At 32.8% G+C, this 20,990-nt stretch overlaps 2 protein-coding genes across 4 annotated transcripts in view; both read right to left on the minus strand.

Moving 5' to 3' along the window:
• Window positions 1-102: 102 nt before the first annotated feature.
• Window positions 103-3,363, minus strand: LOC106626273 (zinc finger protein 711). Of its 3 annotated transcripts, none has more exons than XM_036376921.2 (5): window positions 2,919-3,363; window positions 2,796-2,846; window positions 1,919-2,728; window positions 1,797-1,865; window positions 103-1,075 (listed from the first exon to the last, which is right to left on the minus strand). In XM_036376921.2, exons 1-5 carry the CDS (start codon window positions 3,075-3,077, stop codon window positions 209-211), a joined length of 1,956 nt encoding a protein of 651 aa, XP_036232814.2. In that variant the 5' UTR covers window positions 3,078-3,363; the 3' UTR covers window positions 103-208. The 3 variants fall into 3 exon arrangements, with proteins under 3 accessions (XP_036232814.2, XP_036232813.2, XP_036232815.2); XM_036376920.2 differs by having other exon boundaries at window positions 2,904-3,363; XM_036376922.2 differs by having other exon boundaries at window positions 3,051-3,362.
• Window positions 3,364-8,776: 5,413 nt separating this feature from the next.
• Window positions 8,777-20,990, minus strand: part of rsh (radish) — a 285,298-nt gene continuing 273,084 nt past the window's right edge. The window contains 5 exon segments of the mRNA XM_070109883.1: window positions 8,777-10,996; window positions 11,090-11,700; window positions 11,773-11,985; window positions 13,869-14,175; window positions 14,289-14,512. Of these exon segments, the coding sequence (XP_069965984.1) occupies window positions 10,772-10,996; window positions 11,090-11,700; window positions 11,773-11,985; window positions 13,869-14,175; window positions 14,289-14,512 (1,580 nt within the window). The 3' untranslated portion in view covers window positions 8,777-10,771.

The raw sequence follows: 20,990 nt of genomic DNA on the forward strand, positions 1-20,990 counted from the left end.
TAGCACCTGCGGTCTAGTGGTCTCACGGTAACCCGTTCATGCTTTAAGTGTATACTTACCACGCTGAAGTTAACAGTTCTAATGAAGACCAACAGCTAAACATCTTTTGTAATGATGGTTATTTTAATTCAACTTAAAATTTTCCAATTAAAACTAACTTAGAGCTGTGTCAGTTCACATGTTACACCGATACCATCGTGAGTTATGCTCACGGCGCATAATAGGATTGCACTCGTTTGTGTAGCCGTCGATGTTTGGCCAATGGCGCCAAGTACTTAAAACTAACTTCGCAATCCTCACAACGAAACGGCCGATCCTCCTGATGTGAGGCCATTGCATGACGTCGAAAGTCCATGGTGCTGGTAAACTTAGAAGCACAATGCTTACAACGGAAGCGATTTATATTCCGACACTTGGCGCGATGCCGTCGATAGTTGGTGCCATCGCGAAAGATCTCCGCGCAGGTGGGACAACGATGTTCGAAGAAGTGTTGATTGAGATGAGACGCACTGCGCCATTCATTCTGACCCTCTTTACATAGCGGACAATCGGTCTCCTTGCGATGCATATAGAGTAGATGATGCACTAGCTCATCGGCGCTATTGAAATTCTCATTACACGGCGGACATTCGGTGGGTGGATGTGTTTTTAGAATATGCTTGGCGTACGCTGCGGGTCGTTTAAATTTACGCGGACATTCACTACAATCGTAGACGATGGTTTTATATGTGTCTGCGCTGTGGCTACGTTTACGCTTGGGTGGCGTTCTGCAACTATCGATGAACGACATACGTCGCCAAATTTGACTGCGAAAGCGATCAGCGTGTGGTTGTTGTAGCCGATCATAGTAGTAACGTAATTTACGTATTAGCGATTTGATCTTGGTTAGGCTGACAGAGGGCACATTACGTGATTGACAATATTTCTTATGAAGTACATCGTACGCTGCTTGTCTAAGCTTGCGATTGCGGTACTCGGGCGAGTTCGTTTGCCATAGGCATGTCTGTTCACGGTAGAGATCGATGAACTCTTCGAGAAATTGATCGGTATAGTCTGGGAGGTGAGAGGTGGAGAACTGGGAAAAAAAATATAAAATGGAATATGATGATTGTGGTAGCACAAGAAAAGAGGGGCGAGCACAAGAATATGATGGCTTGTGGAAGGACATAATAAAACTCTAAAATTCGCCTTGGATGGCTGCATCCAATCCATATCTCTTATATCGTTTGGTCTTTAGAAAACCAAGGTGAGCTTTGAAGACGAAATTGCGTTACTTAAATCTCCAATAAAACTTATCAAAAAACCTCGGAGCCCTAGCATAAGCGAGAATCCTGACTGGCTCGATAAATACCGTCAAAAATAACAATATATCTTCCGACGCTTTATCTAAGTATATGACTTTACTGCGGAGTCTTTATTTAGAGAAAAGTCCTAATGATGTATGCTATGAGACGATCAAAAAAGTTGGGATATAGGAAAACCTGGATATAAAGGCGTTGTTTCGTTTCGTGGTAGGCAGACTATAGATGTTCGAAAAGCAGGAATTTGAATCCAATAGTAGCAAGATACTGTGAACTTGTGAGGACTTCTGTGTCTCGTCTACAAATACCAAGGAACTACAATAATTGACACAAAAACCGTCTCCGAACTTTCGACGGATTTCTGAACATAATTCTATAGAGCTAACTTAAGAAAGAATTTGGTATCAGGTTCGAAATAAGGATATCAAGCTTGCAGTTGTCAAAAACTCCATTACAATTATGAAGCTCTACACTTTAATAACAATTAAGACTTACTTTCGTTTCTACACTAACGGAGTCTCCATCACTTCTGACATGTCTTGACGATTGAGGACGTTGGCGTAGCTAAAACGAAACAAAAAATTGTGTACTTAGAAAACTCCATTTTCCATACGTACCCGCTTCAGAGAAACCACCTTATTTTTTGCGCGCAAATATGGTCTATTCCGAAAAATACCACGACGACGACGACGACTGCGTCTCAAATTAGTGGGCTCGGAAACGGTTTGCGACTGCTGCGTAGTATCCGTTGCCGTATCGAAAGTGGAACGCGAGACGTGACTACGTCTACCACTAGAATAGACTGTATCCATTGTGGATTCCGAGACCATAGTATCGGCCATTATATTACTGTTGCGTTGCTGCTTACGTGCCGGCAAATGCGCGCTCACCATGTGAGTCCACAAAGTTTCGGTGTTTTGAAAGCCGATATTGCAGAAAGCGCAGTGTTTGTCCGGCACGAGCTCCTCCACATCTTTATCATCACAACCGCGCAAAAATGTGAGTTTATCCAAAACCGCCTTCGATTTCATAGCGCGCAATTGGCGCGACACACGCCAATGAACCGCGTCATCATCCACACGATCTTTCGGCGAAGCGCCATCGGCATCGCCCAACCGCTGCTTCCTCAGGTAAATACGTATTATCTGCTGTACAATACTGCGCGCATCGCGAAACGTCACGAAGGGCATATGTTCTCGCAACTTCAACAGCAGCAACTGATAGGCATGCAGACGCTCACTGCGCGGCATGCATTCGCGCGATGGCCGATGCCAAATGCAGAAACACTTGTTCAGCAGTCCGATAACATCCAGCAAACTCTGGCGCTTAAGTGTGTTCAGATCGAAGTGGCTGTCGGAAATGGTGTTGGAGAGCGATGAGCCGGTAAAGGTGGGACTAGCGCAACTATGTGCGCTCAGATGAGAGATCTGTAAAGAGGCAAGTCATAACTTTCGAGGCAGTATGCGTTTAAATGCATTTGTGCGCACAACTTACACTGCCGCGTGCGGATACCAGCGTGTCCTCCGCAACAATGGAGAGCGCGCTCTGTGTGAGAGAGAGAATAATATATAAGTGGGCGGATGCTATCAAAAGCTACGCAACTTGAGTCGCACTCACACGTCGCACTATGGGGCCGTGCACCGCGCGACTGTGATCCAAAAAGTCAACGAAGTGTGCGAACTTCGGCAACGAATTGCATTTATTACAAATGACATTATACGAACTTGGCGGTCTCGAGTTGATACAGACCTGTCGCGTTGCAGCTGTTGCGTCCATAATCCCGTCAAGTTTGTAAATTATTTAAAGAACAATTTTAAAATTTCAAGCGAGCTGGTGCTGTTTGGCGCGTGTGGCTAATATTGTAACAATTCGTTCTTTGTTGTTGTTGCTGAAGTGTGTGGTTTGCGTATGAAATTTGAATTTTAACGGACATTTAATTTTGAGATTTGACTTTTGCGTAAATAAAATCAAACTTTAAAAGTTAGCATTTATTTGAACTGAATTTTTTTGTACAAAAACAAAATTGCTCGAAATTTTTTGCTCGCGTTTGAATTTATTAAAAATATTTTACAATGAAAATGACTTTTTTCAAAATAAAATTGTTGAGCAAACAAGCGCTGATAGCTCGAAAGAATTTCTTAGCTGGAAAGTAGTGAGTACAGCTGGTGGCGTCGTAAGCCACAAAGGCTAAATGAAGGCGCATGGCCGAAGATGTTTCTTTAGAACTGAAACAACCCTTAAGCAGACTAACAGGGGAATAGCGCGTGAATTCAATTAAAAGCAAAGATTTATCCTTTGATTAATAGCATTCTCGTCAAAATTGGATTTGGTTCGAATAAAATCGGTCCAAAAGGCAAAACTTTACCAAAACTGTTGCGTAGTTAATTACAACAAATTATACGAAAAGAAATTGGGAAAAAATGAGGTACACGTGATCGAACTTGAAATAAAGTTATACAAATCGAGTGCGAAAGACAGTAAAACAAATCAAATATTTATGTTGGTTTTATAGTAATGGAATGAAAAAACAACAAATGAAAATGCAATAGTGTTGGAACAAAATGGAATTGGAACATTAAATAGTAAATGGGGTGGAAATAAAAGAAATGAGGAAGTCTTTGGAACAAAATGGAATTGGAACATTTATTTAATTACTTAGGTTGGTTTTATGGGAATAGAATGAAAACAAAAACGAAAAAATGAAAATGCAATAGTGTTGGAACAAAACGAAATTGGAACATTAAATAGTAAATGGGGTGGGAATAAACGAAATAAAAACGAAAAAAGTGTTGAAATAAAATGAATGAAATTAGAACATTTATTTTATTACTAAGGTTGGTTTTATGGGAATAGAAACGAAAATAAAACAAATGAAAATGAAATAGTGTTAGGAACAAAAAGGAATGGTAACATTAAAAAGTGAATGGAATGGAAATAAAAGAAACGTAAATGAAAAAATATTGAAACAAAATGGAATTGAAATATTTATTTAATTTAATGTATGTTATTTAGTTTATTAGGCCTAATGAAAGTATGAAAAATAGGCATGGAATAAAAAGGAATAAAATGAAAAAGTGTTGAAACAAAATGGAATTGAACTATTTATACAATTTAATGCATGTCATTTACTTTATTACGCTTAAAATAAATATAATGATAATAGCAATGGAAACGAAAGGAACAAAATGGAATTGGAATATTTATTAAATTTAAAGTACATATGTTATTTAATTTAATACGCCTAAAATAAAAAGAAAGAATGAAGAATGAAACGAGATGGAATGAAATAAAAAGGGTGGAACAAAATGGAATTGGAACATTTATTTAACTAATTATTTATTATTTAATTTATTGCGCTTAAAATAAATAGTTACATCAAATATTTAGGAACGAAGTGAAAATGAAACACAAAAATCTTCAAATTTTTATATTCAGCGTATTTTATTTTCAATGTCTCATGCATTTACTTTGTAGCTTTTTTACAATCATTTTATTTGTATAGGTGTTAACATATTTTCTTGTGTGTGTTTGTGTAGAAGAAATGTGGGAAATTTTTGTCTGCAGTAGTTATCTGCTAATTTCTGTTGTTTTGACACGCTGCCAAATGTTTTTGTTGTAATCATTTACATTGAGACTGTATAACAGCACAAGAAGAGCACATGCACACGTATTGGTTAAATGTATTGTATTTTTTTTTTGTAATATTTTTATTTCAAGTTTTGGACTGTTTATTTTTTGATAAATTGTTTCCACATTGAACTTTTATGTTGTAACAAACAAATTTGTACGGTACACATACATATGTATTTAAAATAATTTTGAGAAAACATGTAAGCGCTTCTTTGTTAGTTTTTGTATGCAGGGAACAGATGAAATAATTTATTATTTTAACTGTTATCTAACGATTATTAAAACACTGGCTGCCTGTGGTCGCTTCTTCCTAATATTTTTCATAACAAAAAATTTTTTTTATACAATTTTGGCTTCAATTGTCCTTTAGGTTGGTTTTACTGCAATTACATATACTTATTTAATTATGCTTACAATATCGGCTTAAGTTTTGTTTATTTATTAATTTTCTTTATACATTGGTGGGTTACATTTATTTCGAATGCATTTCTTTCATATGTATTTCTGTGTTTGTATGTATGTATGTGCATGAGTAGGCTTATTTACTCTGCGTTATATATGTATGTATGTATGTATGCACTATATATTCATGAACTCTCATATACACACTTTATAGACAATTTACTATTTTGTTACATATGTATCTATGTTCATTAATTACCATTTAACAGCACAAATATTTTGATGAGCTATTCTCCAGTTGAGTTGTGGCCACTGTTAATTTAAAAATTGTTAAATAAACACAAAATTTTATACAAAAATTTAGTTTACCAGCGGCAGTGGTGCAGAATATATGCATAAAAATCGCTTTCCAAAGCAATTTTGCCAACGGAACGTAATGGAAATGAAACGAGGAAATTGAAATTTATATATCTAGCTTACGGAAACCAATTTTAAATAATAATTTGCGCCTAAAACATAATCGGAACGAATTGAGAATGGAACATAGAAAAAAATTTTGTGGAACTTCAAAATAATAGTCATAATGAACACAACTGCTAGTTTTAATGTGTTTTAAAACGAGACTTTGTCTAAAAAATTGTGTGGAACAATGTGTTAGTGAAATGCTACATATGAAATTGAATTGAAATTGAAATGTGCAAAACTTGTAGAACTATCATATTAAATATTAATTCTTGAGAAAATTTTACATAACACACAACTATCATATTAAATATTAATTCTTGAGAAAATTTTACATATGATTACATAATAATTCGGCTTAAAATATAATTGGAACGAATTGAAAATGGAACATAGAAAATAAACGTCATGGAATTTGCACAGAATAATCGTTATAATCATAACAATGTGAGTTTGTTAAGAAAATGGCTTAAAAAATTTGTTGTGGAACAATATGGTAGTGAAATGCTATGCTTTGAATCGCAAATAAATTGGGCAAAATTTGTTGATCTATTATATAAGTAATAAATCAGCATATTTAGAACATAGAAAATATAAGAGAAGCAAACGTATAAGTTGAACGACGAAGTGGAATTGAATCGAAACGAAATGATTATGAATAAAAGTACAAAAACAAATCATAAAAAAACAGTAAACAACAACGGTAGATAATATGTAAATAAAATTATTATAGAACACTGAAATGTTCTGAAATACACATTTTTGATAAAAAAAAATTAGAAAACTATTCCATTTTGCACATAAAGTTATAAAATATTTTTAGAAGTACTCAAAACGATTTGGAATTAAGACGGTACAAAATGAATTTGAAACGAAACGTTGTGAAAATAAAAATTATTGCAGAAATATGCCGAAATTAAGAAAACAAGTGCTAAAAGAAATAAAAATTTTCGAAACGAAATACAGTTGTGGCGGAACAGAATGAGAATTAAAAAAACTTTGTGAAAATGAAAATTATGGCAGAAATATGCCGAAACTAAAAAGTACTTGGTAAATAAAAGTTTTGGAAACGAAATGGAATTCAGGCGGAACAAAATGAAATTGAAACAAAACTTTATAATAATTAAAATTATTGCAGAAATATGCCAAATTAAAAAACCGTTACTTAAGGTCAGTGTTTGCTCTTCTGGTACGAGGTGGAATTGAAACAAAAGTTTAAAAAAATTATATTTTTTATTTTGTTTAAAGTAGTTAAAACTGTTTTCATAACAACTGCACTATCCATACACGCGCTGCCGCCTTCAAACCGCTTTCAAACAATTTGTTTTTTTGCCTAAGTATTTAGAAATACTGGACTTCCTTTGGCGTTTGAATACCTATGTTTATTTTTGTATATATGTATGTACAAGCTTAAAGTGTTTTGGTTATATATATATATATATACATACACATATGTATACTCGTATATGTATATATATATTTGCTTTATTTATTATTACTATTTTTAGTTTTGTTGTTGTTTTATTGGTACATATTTACTTATATACTTATATACTTATGTACAAACATGAACATATATGTATATAATAAATGTATACGTTTGCAGTAAATTTTGCGCGGTTTTGTGTTGTTTTTGTTTAGTTTCTTTTCGTCTAAATACTAAATCGTATCAAAATTTGTCGAGAACTTTTGGTTTTTGAAAAATTTTGTAATTTTTGGTTTGTTACTTTGCAAAGTTTTGTTTACATTTATGTATTTTTTAAATATATTTTTTTTTAATATATTTTTTTTATGTTATTAAATATAATTTGTATTTATATGTATATTTTTATGTTTTAAATATATTTTCTATTTTTTATTTTTAAAAATATTCTTTTTTTATTATTTTGTATAGTGTTTTTTTTGGTTTTGTTTTGCAGTAGTATTTGTGTATGTATGTACATATGTATATTTGAATTTTAATTTACACTCATTTTAAGCAAGTTTTTATTGTTTTTTTTTCTATTTTGCTTTTGGTTTGCTAAACATACATAAGTATATAAAAAAATCATTAAAAATTAAATATTTTTCGAAAATTATATATATTGAAAATTATATACATTGTGAAAATTATATATTTTAAAAATTGTATATTATTTGAAAACTATATATTATTTGCTAATTATATATTTTTCGAAAATATATTATTTGAGATTATATACATTTTTTTTAAGTTATACATTTTGGAAAATTTTATATATTTTTAAATTATTTTGGTTAGCATCATTACATAAGTATATAAAGAAATGATTAAAAATTATTTTTTTTTTTGGAAAATTATATATTATTTGAAAATTATATATATTTCGAAAATTTGAAAACTATATAAATTTTGAAAATTATATATTTTAAAAATTGTATATTATTTGAAAATTATATATTATTTGCTAATTATATATTTTTCGAAAATATATTATTTGAGATTATATACATATATATGTTTTTTTTTTTAAGTTATGCATTTTTGGAAAATTTTAAATATTTTTAAATTATATATTTTTGAAAATTGCCTACTTTTATTAAACCATATATCTGTTTTTTACTAACCGTTTATTTTTTTTACAATATTTTTCCCATATTCATTTCTTTTATTTCAGGAGCATACAATGCTGTTATTTTTTATTATGTATAAATATTTAACTATGTACTATTAGTTGCCATATTGTACAATATACACTTTAATTTTTGTAAATTTTTTGCCGCTTTAAAGGTACGCTTTGCCAACACACGTATGTTTATATATAGGCATATATTTTTACCTTTATATATATATACATATACATATATATTTTACGCCATGCATGTATAAAATAATTTATAATCTCTTTTTTTAATTTTTCTTTTAGCTGCAAAAAAGGGCTGTTCAGCCGATTGAAATAATTTTTTTATGTTTTTTTTAAATTTAATTAATTTTAATTTTTTAATTTAATTTAAATTTTTACTTTAAATATACAATTATACTTGTAAAACGTAGCTATGTACATCCATACATATATGTAGTATATAATATACATGAACTTTATGTATAGTATATAAGGGTAAAATTTACTTTATTTGTATGATATTTGTTTGTGTTTGCGTGAGTAACGTTTTATATAACTGTATATATGTTTATCTATAGTTACATAGGTACATACGTATAATATTGATTTTTTTGTAATTTTTTTTTCAAGAATTACATAAGTTCCTTTTTACATTTCACATATAAATTTTCCTAATTATTATACTAAATTTATTTTTCACAATTAATTACACAAAAAATGCGCGTGTTTTAGTTAATATTATTTTCATTTAATTTTTTTTTACTCATAAAACGGTTAGAATTTTTTATTGGCATTCACCAAGCAACTTTTATTGATTTTGTTTATTAACAATAATGCAATATTTTTTAAAATTTTCTTATACCACGAATTTTAGCTACGAATTGTCGCAATTTTTACATATACATACACAATAAAGTGTGAAGTAAATTTAAATTTTATTTCCAAATATTTTTCACTTAGACAAAATCATCTTTACCAATAAACCGTTAAATAAAAATAAAAAAAAGTTTTATATTAGTCTTTGTTTTTCAGTAAGCGTTTTAGGTTCATATTTTGTTTTCATTCAGCATAAAAATGCTCTCGTTTGAAATTTGCTTTCTCTCTCAGTGTAAACCGTACTTAAGATTTTCAAAAATTCTCTTTCAAACTTAGTATATACTTTTAAGTACTATAAATTTATGTAATTTTATTCAATTGGGGTGAATGTGACAGTTGAAGGCATGTTAGTTTCGATTTCGACACACAATTACATAAATAATTCAAATAGTAAAGCATACTTTTAGGTGGTTGACATATACTGCGCGGTAATTAGACGCACACACATATATACGGAAACATACATTTAGGCGGGTACAGATATAAATATGCGTAGCTGTTGGTTGGGCACAGTAAATGTGGCTAAATAAACCTGACTTGTTGGTTGGTGTTGGCTGACAAGCTTGCTGGTTGGGAGGCAGGGGAGAAGTAGAAAGTTTTTCGGTAATGCATCAAACAAGAATGCCATATACGTGCAACGTATCATAAAAACAATTTCGAAACAAAACATACTCGTATATGTATAGACTTAAAAACTATATGAAAAAATTATAAATAATCTTTAAATGCGTGAGGAATGCTATGGCATTAAAACCAAATATATTTCATCTCCAAAAAATACATAAAATATTGCAATTTTTGTTTAAAATGCATTTTAAATTGGAAATTAGTATATGAAACGATATGGAATCGGAACGGAATGAAGTGGAATTTGAGGGGAACCTCAAAATAATTGCAACACTACAACAAACAGAAAATGCTTAAATATTTTGTGTAAAAAATGTACGAAATTTATAAGAAACGTGTGGGGAATGGAACGAAGTTTACTCGAGTGCAAAGTATTATGCATAAAATATTAAATATTAAACTCTTAAACAAAATATGAATTCCGTAACGTAAAATCACCTGACATGGCTGAAATGTGCTTAAATACGATATGGAACGAGTTGGAATTGGAAGGAGCGCTCCGAGGTGGTAATGGAACGGGTTTGAATTAAAAAGTAATAAATTTAAAGATTGCATACTCTTTTGGCGGGTATATTAATTTCGCTGTAAAAACACTTTTTACGCAAATAGTATAAACTAAATAGAAATTATGGCAGTGGGACGCTTTGGAAATCATATTTTCACTTTGTCTAAATGTCAAAATTGTGCGTGTTTTCATATCACGTCATAGATTAGCTTAACGAAACAGTTTTACCTTAGTGTTTGAGCTAAGTGTATCTCAAACATATATAATGATTTGAAAACTTAAGTTCCTAGAGAGCGCAGAAATCGCCAAAACTGCCTGCCTATAAACCCAACACACTCACCACCAACAACCAACCACCGATCTTTCTTTACGTCCACTCCATTTATTTAATGCCTACGACCACTATTGCTACCGCCACCATCGCTGCTGCCCGACGCGCCATCTGCTGCCCAACGCTTACGGCGCGATTTCTGCATTTGCGCCGCAACACGACTCGTACTCGGCGCGACCTCGAAGCTCGCATACATCTCTACCTCATTATCCAGCGCATCGTAAGTTTCCGTGGAGACGCCACGTACAGATATCGCAATCGCACGTGCATACTGTTCTTCCTCCGCCTCGTCATCTCCATCGTCATCACGATCATCACTGGTACGTCTTCTCATGACGCCGCCACCTTCACCATGCTCGAAATCGAAACTAACATTCTTACTATCTCATCCACCCCGATGCACTTGTACCGTCGCCTCGGCTGATTCTTGGCTGCGCAACTGCTGTCGGTACTCGTCCAACTCCTGCATGCGATAGGTGCCCAGGTTCACCTGCATCATAAGTGTCTCCATGATGCGTTCATTCTTGAGCGCTTTCGAGGGCAAGACCACCGTCAAGAGTTCGCTTGGCGATATGCGACAAAGATTGAGATCGCGCGTCAAACGTTCCATAATGCATTCGAACTCGAATTGTGTATCCTTATTGGGATGATTCTTCATTTTCGCCACCTTGTTCTTCGCCCACATCAGCATCGCTTCGAATTTACGTATCTCGGGCGTTTGCAATTCCCGATTCATAATCATCTGCACCATCGATTCGGAGAGATTAAGATATTCGGGACATTTAAAGAGGGCATGCGCTTTGTTCTCGACAAAGGAGAGTATCATGTTGACCAACTCGGAGGCGGACGTGTAGCGCCAGTAGTAGTTCTCCAGCGAAATCAGCATCGGGCAGACAACCTCGATGCGCAGGAACTGTTTGCAATGATGAAAGCAAGCCTGCAATAGCTCGGGTAGATCATAATGTTCTGCAGCGCATAACAGACCTGCGAGAAACCCCAAATAAGAGAGGTACATATTGGTATGCGTTCAACTTGAAATGTTCTTCGGATGCTTACCTGGTATGGAGACACATGTCAGCGGACACGTGCCCGTATGCAGATAATCCAACAAAACCCGAAATGTGTCTGGATCGAACTCGATGATGTTGAACTCTGTCTGTGCCAACTTCGCGCGATCGACCTTTTGTGCGTCGGCACACACCGAGAGCCGCGGCACAGCCAGCTGATTATTGCCCGGCTTATCCTTATCTTTGTCTTTGCTGTCTCGATCTGCAGAGATAGGAGCAAAGAAGCGAAGAGAAACGAAAACAAAAATTTCGCACGAAACGAAGAACGAAATGAAATTGATAAAACGACGCAAGTGGAACCGATGATCGGTAAAAATTAGCGAGTAGTGTTGGTGGTGTGGAAGTCGTGAGAAATATGTAATGTTTATGAGAATGATGAATGTTAAAAAAATAGAGATAAAGAAAGAAATAAAGAAATGAAATGCAATTTTATGCATTGCGATGCATTTTTGTTAGTTTTTTGATAATGGTCATTTTTATTAAAAAAAAAAAGTAAATATCACAGATTTACGTACAAATTACAACATGAAAGGTGAGGTGAATACGTGGTAAAACATATGAATTTGTGAATAAAAATACAGTAAAGTAACGTTTAAGTAAGGTGAACATATACATGTAAAGAAAAATATGAAGTGAGTATGGCTTGTTGTGCGTGGTGAGTTTGATATGCGGCATATGTCGTACATTTCAGAATGTCATGTAGATTTTAGGCGTTTTATTAGATGAAATTTAATTTTTTAGGCGTGGTGAAAAGTAAAAAAGTGTGGTGAATTTGTAAAATTTTGCAAATTTACGTTTTATGATGGGTTTTTTCATATATAAATATAAAATATTAGCCGCGGAAAGTACAAAGTGAAATACAATATGATATTTCAGTTTAATATTTTAATTTTTTGGTCCGATTATAGAGGTACATTAACATGAAATTTTATTTGATGCGAAATATTATAAATTGAACAGTTAAATTGGAGTTCGATTTTTTAATTTAAATGTGGTTTTGGTGCAAATATATATTTTTTCAAAATGTGTGGTGAATTTGTTGGTAAATATGTTTCCAATTTATTTTAGTGTTTTTACGTTTTAATTTGTATAAGTATAGCAGTTTTTATGGAAGTAAATTGCATGAAGAGTTTTTGCAATGTGTGGTGAGTTTTGTGGTGAATATTTTTTGTGATTTTTTTGTTACAAGTTTATATTTTCAAAATTTGAATATCGGTGTGCCAAATAGTAAAATGAATAGCAGGCTCGCCAGCATGTGGTGAATTTAACATAGTTTTTTATTCAAAGTGGTCACGTATACGTGTGTTGGTTTTAATGGGGTGTATGGTATATTTGGTGTTGCATGATTTGTTAATGAAATTATTCATTGATATAGGCACAGTTTAGGTACAGTTTAAAATTGTACATTTTATTGGTGGTGAATATGATTCATAGACAAAAATTTAACGGAATATTAAGAAAAGATTTAGCATGACAAAGTTATTACGAGATTTGAGCACAAACAACAAATATATTGATGAAAAGTTATTTAAAAAAGTGTGGTGAGTTTTAAAATAATTTTAAAATATGCATAAGGTCATAAAGGAAGTTTATACATTTCGTAGACAAAGTGTTTGCGAATTAGAAGGCATTCGTGGTGAATAAAATATATTTGGTGATTAAAGCAAATCGATGTGTACAATTTTAAAGTGCATACAAATTTAAAATAATTATTTTTTTCAAAATAAAAACAAAAATTATGACGTAAAATCGAAACACATCACATTACATACGACAAGATGTGCCGTTGTTAGTGGTGAGTTTCAAAATATCATATATATATATTATACAAGCATTAGTTTAATAGTAGTATAAGTTCAAGTATATTTATATATAAAAAGGTAGTTCACAAAATACGAGTTCCAAGACATTGGAGGCACCATCACAATAATCAACGAACGTTCAAGGTGTTTATTTTACACGGCAGACAGGGAAGATACATTACGAATTGGTTCAACACACGCACAGAGAGTAGTAGAAAGGTATAAAAAGAAACAAAAAAAAACACATCGATATATTTGTATTCATGTGAACTGAGACTCTTACTGGAACAATCCGTTGAAGATATCCATTTCTTTTTATCCTCCGGATTCAGTTGATTCGTATTCTTATTACGTATCGAACGACCCCAACCAGCGGTGATGGTACCCAGCCGACTAAAAGCGCGCTTTACCATCGGCGATGATGGCACACTCTTCGGTCGTATCGAATCGGAATCGGGCACTGTAAGATAGTTGTTGCTTTTCGGCTTTTGATTTTGCGGTGACACGAGTGATGGTGCGGGCCGTGCGAAAATCTCAGCGACTGGTATTTGCGGCGAACCGAAACCGGTCTGTATACCGTAAAGCATTTCCTTTTATAGTAGAGTAAGTAAGTGAGAGTGATTAGTATAGATTTGTGAGTATGATTTGTTAGTATAGATTTGAGAGCGTGAATGTTGAGCCACCAGTTATTATCGCAACTTACCTGAAAGACACGACTACGCACACCCAATATCGCGCGTACGCCTATGAAACGCGCCTTTTGCTTCGACTGCCCCACCAGGAAGACTACATCGAAAAGATGCGCATTTTGCAGGCACGACGGTTCTTCGTTTAAGAATACACGCGTAAAATCTTTCGCCAACTGATCGTAGTCTTCAAACTGATCGCGCACCGAATCCAGCAGCGGCGAAGAGGGGCGCATGTGACCTGTGGAGACGAGAGAGTTAGAGAGTGAGTGAGAACAAAAGTTTAGTTTTTGAAAGTGCTTTAATGGAAAATAGCGGTATAAAATTAAAGTTTAAAATTATTCAAAGACTGGTTTAGTAATTTTAAAACAAAATAATGTTTCTTTGGATCAAAGGCAGTAGTGGGTTTTAAATTTTTATAAGGTCGTATTATATAAAACTTTAAACGAAATAATATAAAATTTGTTGAGGTGAGGTGCGGCAAGTTCCAAGCAATGCATGCAGGCTGCAGTTAAGAGTTGGAAAGCTCCCAAAATATTTATGTAAATAACTCTTATTATATTTAGAAATACAACTTAAACTCACATATATAAAAAAAATTTTTTTTTCTTGAAAAAAAAATTAAATTTTTCCCAACTAAACATACTTTTTTTGCGTTCATATGTTCTAATTGCATTTCAAGGCATTTACTACCCTCTTTGTTAAACCTGAATATTTATTTATATAATTTAAATTTTTTTTGAAATTTTTAAGCACACATTATATGCATACTTTTGTGGGTTACTATATTTTGTTTTAATTAAAAGGATTTAATCATATCATATTGCAGGCTATTCAGGGCTTTGCTTTACAAATCTATAATTATTATATACATTTTTTTTTTTAATTTTTGAAAATTTAAACGAAAAAAAAGGTATTATGTAACACAAAATTTTTCAAAAAGTTAAAAAAAATTTCTAAATTTGTATAACATAAATATTTGAGAAAATTTAAATAAAAATAATAATTATGAAAAAAAATCTTTTCAAAAATTTTTTCTAAATTTCTTTTTTTATATGTTTAAAAATATGAGATTTTTTTTTAGGTTCCAAAAACTTAAAAAAATTGTATTAAAAAAATTGTATTGTAACTTAAAATAAGTACTTTTGAAAAACAAATTTTTTTAAAACTTAGCATATTTTTGTGCGTTGACATTTTTAAATTGAACGTCAAAACATATTAGATTATAGCAAAGAATTTATTAACATTCTCCGATTATAGTACCATATTTGTTGGACCTGCTTATTTATTTATATAATTTTAAGTTTTTCCAAATTTGCATCCACTCTTGTTTGTGCTTGGGGGCTACTTTTGCTTCGATATATTTTTTATTACAAGGATGTAAAGATATCATATCTAAAATCATATATAAAAATAGCCTACATTGCATTCCAAATATAAAATTTTTATTAAACATTTTTTTTTTAATTTATAAAATTCAAACTTGAAAAAAAAAATTAAAAAATTTAATTTCTTTGTAAATGTTTTAGAATTTGAGTTTTTTTAATAGAAAAAAAAAATTTAAAAAACTGAACTTTAAAAATACAATAATTTTGAAAAACGAAATTTTCCAAACATTTTTTTCTAACTTCTGTTTTTTTGCACAATTTTTATTTCGGATTTTTTTTATTTTTCAAAATATTTATTTTCTAAATTTCTGTTTTTTTAATGTTTGAAAATCTGTTATTTTTTATAAAATGTAAATATTTTAAAAACAAAATTTTTCAAAAATTTTACTAAATTGTTATCAAAATCCCTATTGTTTTGGATTTTGGAGAATCTGCTTTTTATAGCATTAAATACTTAAAACAAAAATTGTTTGTAAAATCAAAATTTTTCAAAATTAAATTTTTTTTATAGTTTTTTTAAGTTTTTTTTTATGTTTGAGAACCTGTGATATTTTTTTATAGAATTTATGTAGTTATTTTAGAAAATTTAAACTTTTAAAAGCAAATAATTTTGAAATATGAAATTTTCAAACATTGTTTTCTAATTTTTATTTTTGAATTTCTATTATTTTTATTTGATACTCTCAAATATCCGATTTTTTTTATAGAATTAAATATTTGAAAAATTTTTAATTAAAAAAAAAAAAGTTTTTCAAAACAAAATTTTTACTTAAAAAAATTGTTTTAAAAAACAATTTTTGAAAATAATTTTTTTTCTTGAATTCCTCTATTTAATGTTTAAGATTATGATTATTAATATTATAGAATGTTAAGTTAAAATTTTTCTAGAATTAAACTTTTCTGTGATTTGTTGATAATTTTTTATTTTTTTTTGCTAAAATCTGCGTCCTCTAAAACGTTTGAAGCGTGTCCTAGACACATATTATTTCATCTTTCATCATATTAAAAATACACAACAATAAACGTGGTATTGACATGTCTCGCCTAACTGATCCACCTAACCACCGACAAGCACAGCAAAAAGTCCTCTCGTGCGCTCGGTATCAAGCGAATTGAGAAATCCAGGCGTGTTTCTGTGCGTATAGTTAGTAAAATTGTATGTGTGTTGTTGAGCTTATGTAAGAAAAGAACGTCGAAGTGGTGTAAACGGTATGCGTTACAAGAGCACGTGTCTCTGAAAATGTCCACACACACACACATTCACTGAAACTCACAGCTGGAGGTGGCAAACGCCTTAAAGTATGTAAGCGCGCTAGTGGCAAAACTGCTTCTTTTAGTTAAGGGTTTGAGCCATTTTATCGGCAAGTCTTTCTGAGCTATTTGTTTTATGATCAACAGCAAAATGCGTATATAAATAAGGGTATTAATTGTGTACACATATTTATTTGTCTAACTGTTGCTACACCGTACACCCACTCATATATATATTTTTTTTGAATACTATACTTTTCACATACTTTTACAAGTCTATTTTTACTCCTTAGCCACATTTGTTTACATATCTATGAATGTGCGTGTGTTAGTGACATTTATTCTTTCCGTTATACTTGTATGCTATGTAAGCAAGCGGTATAGAATGATACAAACACCATCGCAATAAAATCGTAATATTTACTAACTCTAAGCAGCTATTGAGATGACAAGGACATCTGTTACCTTGCAGCCTCGTATCCTTGTGCCATCCATAGACACATTCAATATTACACACACTCGTACACACATTTTCAGCTCTCGCTATTTCTCTCTCGTTCCAACCTGCGCTCGATGTGTCCTTGCCAGCTAACGGTAATTGCGATTGCTCCTTTGCGTAGCCCAAGAAATGCCACAAGCTTTCTTTGTCATCTTCTTTTTATGCTCATTTAGTCCTTCACATACTCTTACTTATTCAACTAGCTATTGTGCTTTTACGTACTTTCACCAGACATCGACAACAGCTTAGTACGGAAAGAGTTAATTGTCTTGCTGTTCATATTATACGCGTAGCACTCAATACTTGGCTCAGTACTCAAGCTCAAGTACTCAATGTTCGATTGGCAGTCTAGATTTAGCTTCAAAAATCACAAGTATGCAACGCCTATTCATTGAAAGCTACTTCAGCTTAAAGTGACCGTCGTTTAGAAGCTCTCTTAAAAGCTCTATAGCTCGTGTGATACCGAGCACTGTAAAGTTTTGACAATCGTATACTTCCTAACCATTAAAATATTTAGATTTAAGTTTTAACCGAATTTACGTTTTTACAACCTTTAACAGAACTTCACGGAGTCTTTCCGGATTCTTCTACTCGTTGCACTTTCGAATATAAGACATTGTAAGCTTTTTGTTTTATCTCTTCCTCTACACAACTTTCAACAACTTTATTCTGAGCTCACTTAGCCTTTCCGTAAATGTTAATCTAGTCAGAAACCCCAAAAACAGTCCGATAACGTTAGTCAAAACCTTAACTTCCCTTATCACAACCTCTAGCAGTACTTCGCGGAGTCTTCAGAGTTTAAATTTTTATAGCTCTGCTCCTTGAACCTTCAAGTATAAGGTACTGAAAGCATTTTTATAAAACTTTATCTACAATATATTGAACGATTGTATGCTGAGCTCACTTAGCCTTTCCGTATATCTAGTTCTGATTAAAACCTCTTCAAACTCTATCGACTTTCTCTATGATCTAACAATACGTATAGTGCCTGCAGTATCTTGTAATAGAACATGCTCAGTTTGCCCGAAACCCCTTCGACCACACAAGTTCTGTCTTCTGCAGTATGGGGCGTCTGAACCCTGTATCTTTGGTACCAGCTTGCATTATTTATAGAAATCTTGCTTTATCTTTTTAATCCACGGACGGATTTGTGCGCTAAACTTAACAGTACTGCTCTTTATCATCTCTGTATCTGTTTCTGGTATTTTTGCTTAGGGATCAAATTCTTTGATGGGTTGGGTTGTCAGTCAAGCATCTTAGAAGAACCCACTTTGGAACTCGATAACCTTCTGTTGGATTTTCTAAATTTTTTAAGCAGGTACTTAAGTTTGATTTTATACCTTAAGTCCTAACTTCTGCCTTTTTTGCTTCCGTTTGGGTATATCATGACGGGTTCGAGTTCGAATATGGTTTTATATTCAAAAAGATCACTAGCGATTGCATAAAAGTTGAGCTCTTAGATTTTTTCAAAGTTTCAGGCGATAAGAGAGGGTCTTATATGTATGGAGAGCGCTTTTGATACTATTATAGTTGAGTTTTTTAGGACTTCTATAATTTTAGGCTGCTTGAAAAGCTGATCGAAGTATTAAGCACTAGCTTGCAAAGCTCTGGTGCACAATTCATGTGGTCCTCAGGCCTTAAACTCCAACGACCATGCAAACAATGACCGCCTATTTTTTTACATCGCACACAACTTCGGCGCCTTAAAGTGTGCTTAGATTAGATTAGTTTCGAGGTATGCACCGCGACCTATGGTCTATTGTGCCCTAAAGTGTGCTTACACAGCAACTCAATCATGCCCTTTATATGAAGTTTATCATTCACATACATATTTATAAAGTTCTTGTAGGTTTTTATGCTCTCTTGTTATGCCAAGTATATTTTGCTTTTTGAATCCTCGTATTTTTATATTTTTCTTTGCTTTTTATATTACTATTTTTCATCCACTTATATAATATACGCTTCTTCATCAACATATGCTTTTGTTATCGCTTAGTCATTCACACGGCTCGCCATTGCATTTGCTGCGAGTTATCATCATGCTTAGCGCCGCCAAAATCTAACAGAATATTCGCATGATTGATGAGATTTTCGCACGCAAATATTTTGTGGCAGACGGCGGAGGGATGTAAGCAAGTGGTCACAGCCGCTGGATGTAGTGATTGTACTTACTTATATAAATATTATATAAGACTGAAAGTGGCGTGAAGACGTCTGTAACGGAACTTGATGGAACTCATCAAATAAGGCATTGTTGTATGCACGAGTGGATGATATCTTTTGCATTTGTTTGAAATATTGTTTTTAATTTTGTGTTTAACCCAACAATGCTATGTGCTATGGGTTCAGTGATAGAAAGGGGTTGAGAGGCGCACAAATTTGTATGCTCCGAAGCGATTACAATTGGCTGGATGGAGAAGCGTTTTGGAAGATTGAAAGAAAACAGTTTTGTTTGAAGTTTGTGTGGGTCAATTGCTGCGGTTTTGTGCCTTAAACGAAAAATAATTTATGATGTAGCAGAGTGTGGAACGCACTCAGTCGCTTAGGAAGCTGTAAGCTCGCTTATGGATTCGTTGTTAAAGACTCATATAGTTAATTGCTTTCGAGAGTATGCAAATACTTAGCACTGACAGAGCTCGCGGCTTCGAGTACCTTGAATTTTTCTACCAAACTAACTCCTTCTCAGGAGTGCCGCATGTTTTTGGTGTACTGTATTGCTAAGCTCAACGGAAACCAAGTTTGAAATATTTCAAACGAACTTTTCGTTTGGCTTTCACTAAAGAAAATACTTGTGAGAGCAATCAAGTAAAAAGTTGCCGAGGCGTTTTTTACTCCAAACTATTAGGACTAAAAAGTCGCCTGCTCTACTAATGCTTGAATTCATCTTTTATATTTGCAATCATGGAAGCGATTTGACTGAGGTTACTGGAGTCCATCATTCGTATTGTCATTACTCGGCTCGTTACACATAATTTCTGTCCACCAGAGGAACATCGTGGCTAATGCCAAGATTGAATCCACATCAATTGTGGTTGAATGAGGTTCGATAAAAGAAGACTTAAGTCGTTAAATTCGTGGCTTGTGAAAGTTTGAGGATAGTGTGGAGTGGAAATATTGCATGTTTGGAGTCCGAAGGAGCTATTTGATAACCGTAAATAAGTACAAAATAAGTTCAAAAGTGAGCCTTCAGTTTAACTCCCAAAAGTCAACTGTTTCAGAGAACTCATTTGTAGGAACTCGTTAAAAATACAATGCGCTCAAGCGATCTGAAGTCGACTATTCTACCATCATTAACCATCGCACCTTTTTAACCACCGTCTTATTAACAAATGATGTACTAGATTAACATGTCGACCATAAACTATTACTCTCAACGATTGTGAGAAAGCCTTTATAAGCTTTTAAGATTCACAAGCGATGGTCGGCATAAAAAACAGAACTGGTCGAAACTGGTATTATATTTTCTATAAGTGTCTAGTAGTGAATTTTGCTTTTGAAGTATTTCAAGCTCCACTTAATTAGAGCGTTAAGTAAAGAAAAATAAAAACCTTCCTTTTTGATTATTACTTTGAAAGCACCTA

Source organism: Bactrocera oleae, chromosome 5 (genome assembly GCF_042242935.1).
Source record: "Bactrocera oleae isolate idBacOlea1 chromosome 5, idBacOlea1, whole genome shotgun sequence".
Taxonomy (NCBI): domain Eukaryota; kingdom Metazoa; phylum Arthropoda; class Insecta; order Diptera; family Tephritidae; genus Bactrocera; species Bactrocera oleae.

What these genes read in the sequence shown, in the direction of transcription:
- LOC106626273 (XM_036376920.2), bottom strand. Translation starts at nt 3,077, where the DNA reads ATGGACGCAACAGCTGCAACGCGACAGGTCTGTATCAACTCGAGACCG. An exon ending in TGGTATCCGCACGCGGCAGT is followed by an intron (nt 2,729 to 2,795) that starts GTAAGTTGTGCG and finishes GCCTCTTTACAG; the next exon opens with ATCTCTCATCTGAGCGCACA. An exon ending in AGGTGGTTTCTCTGAAGCGG is followed by an intron (nt 1,866 to 1,918) that starts GTACGTATGGAA and finishes GTTTCGTTTTAG; the next exon opens with CTACGCCAACGTCCTCAATC.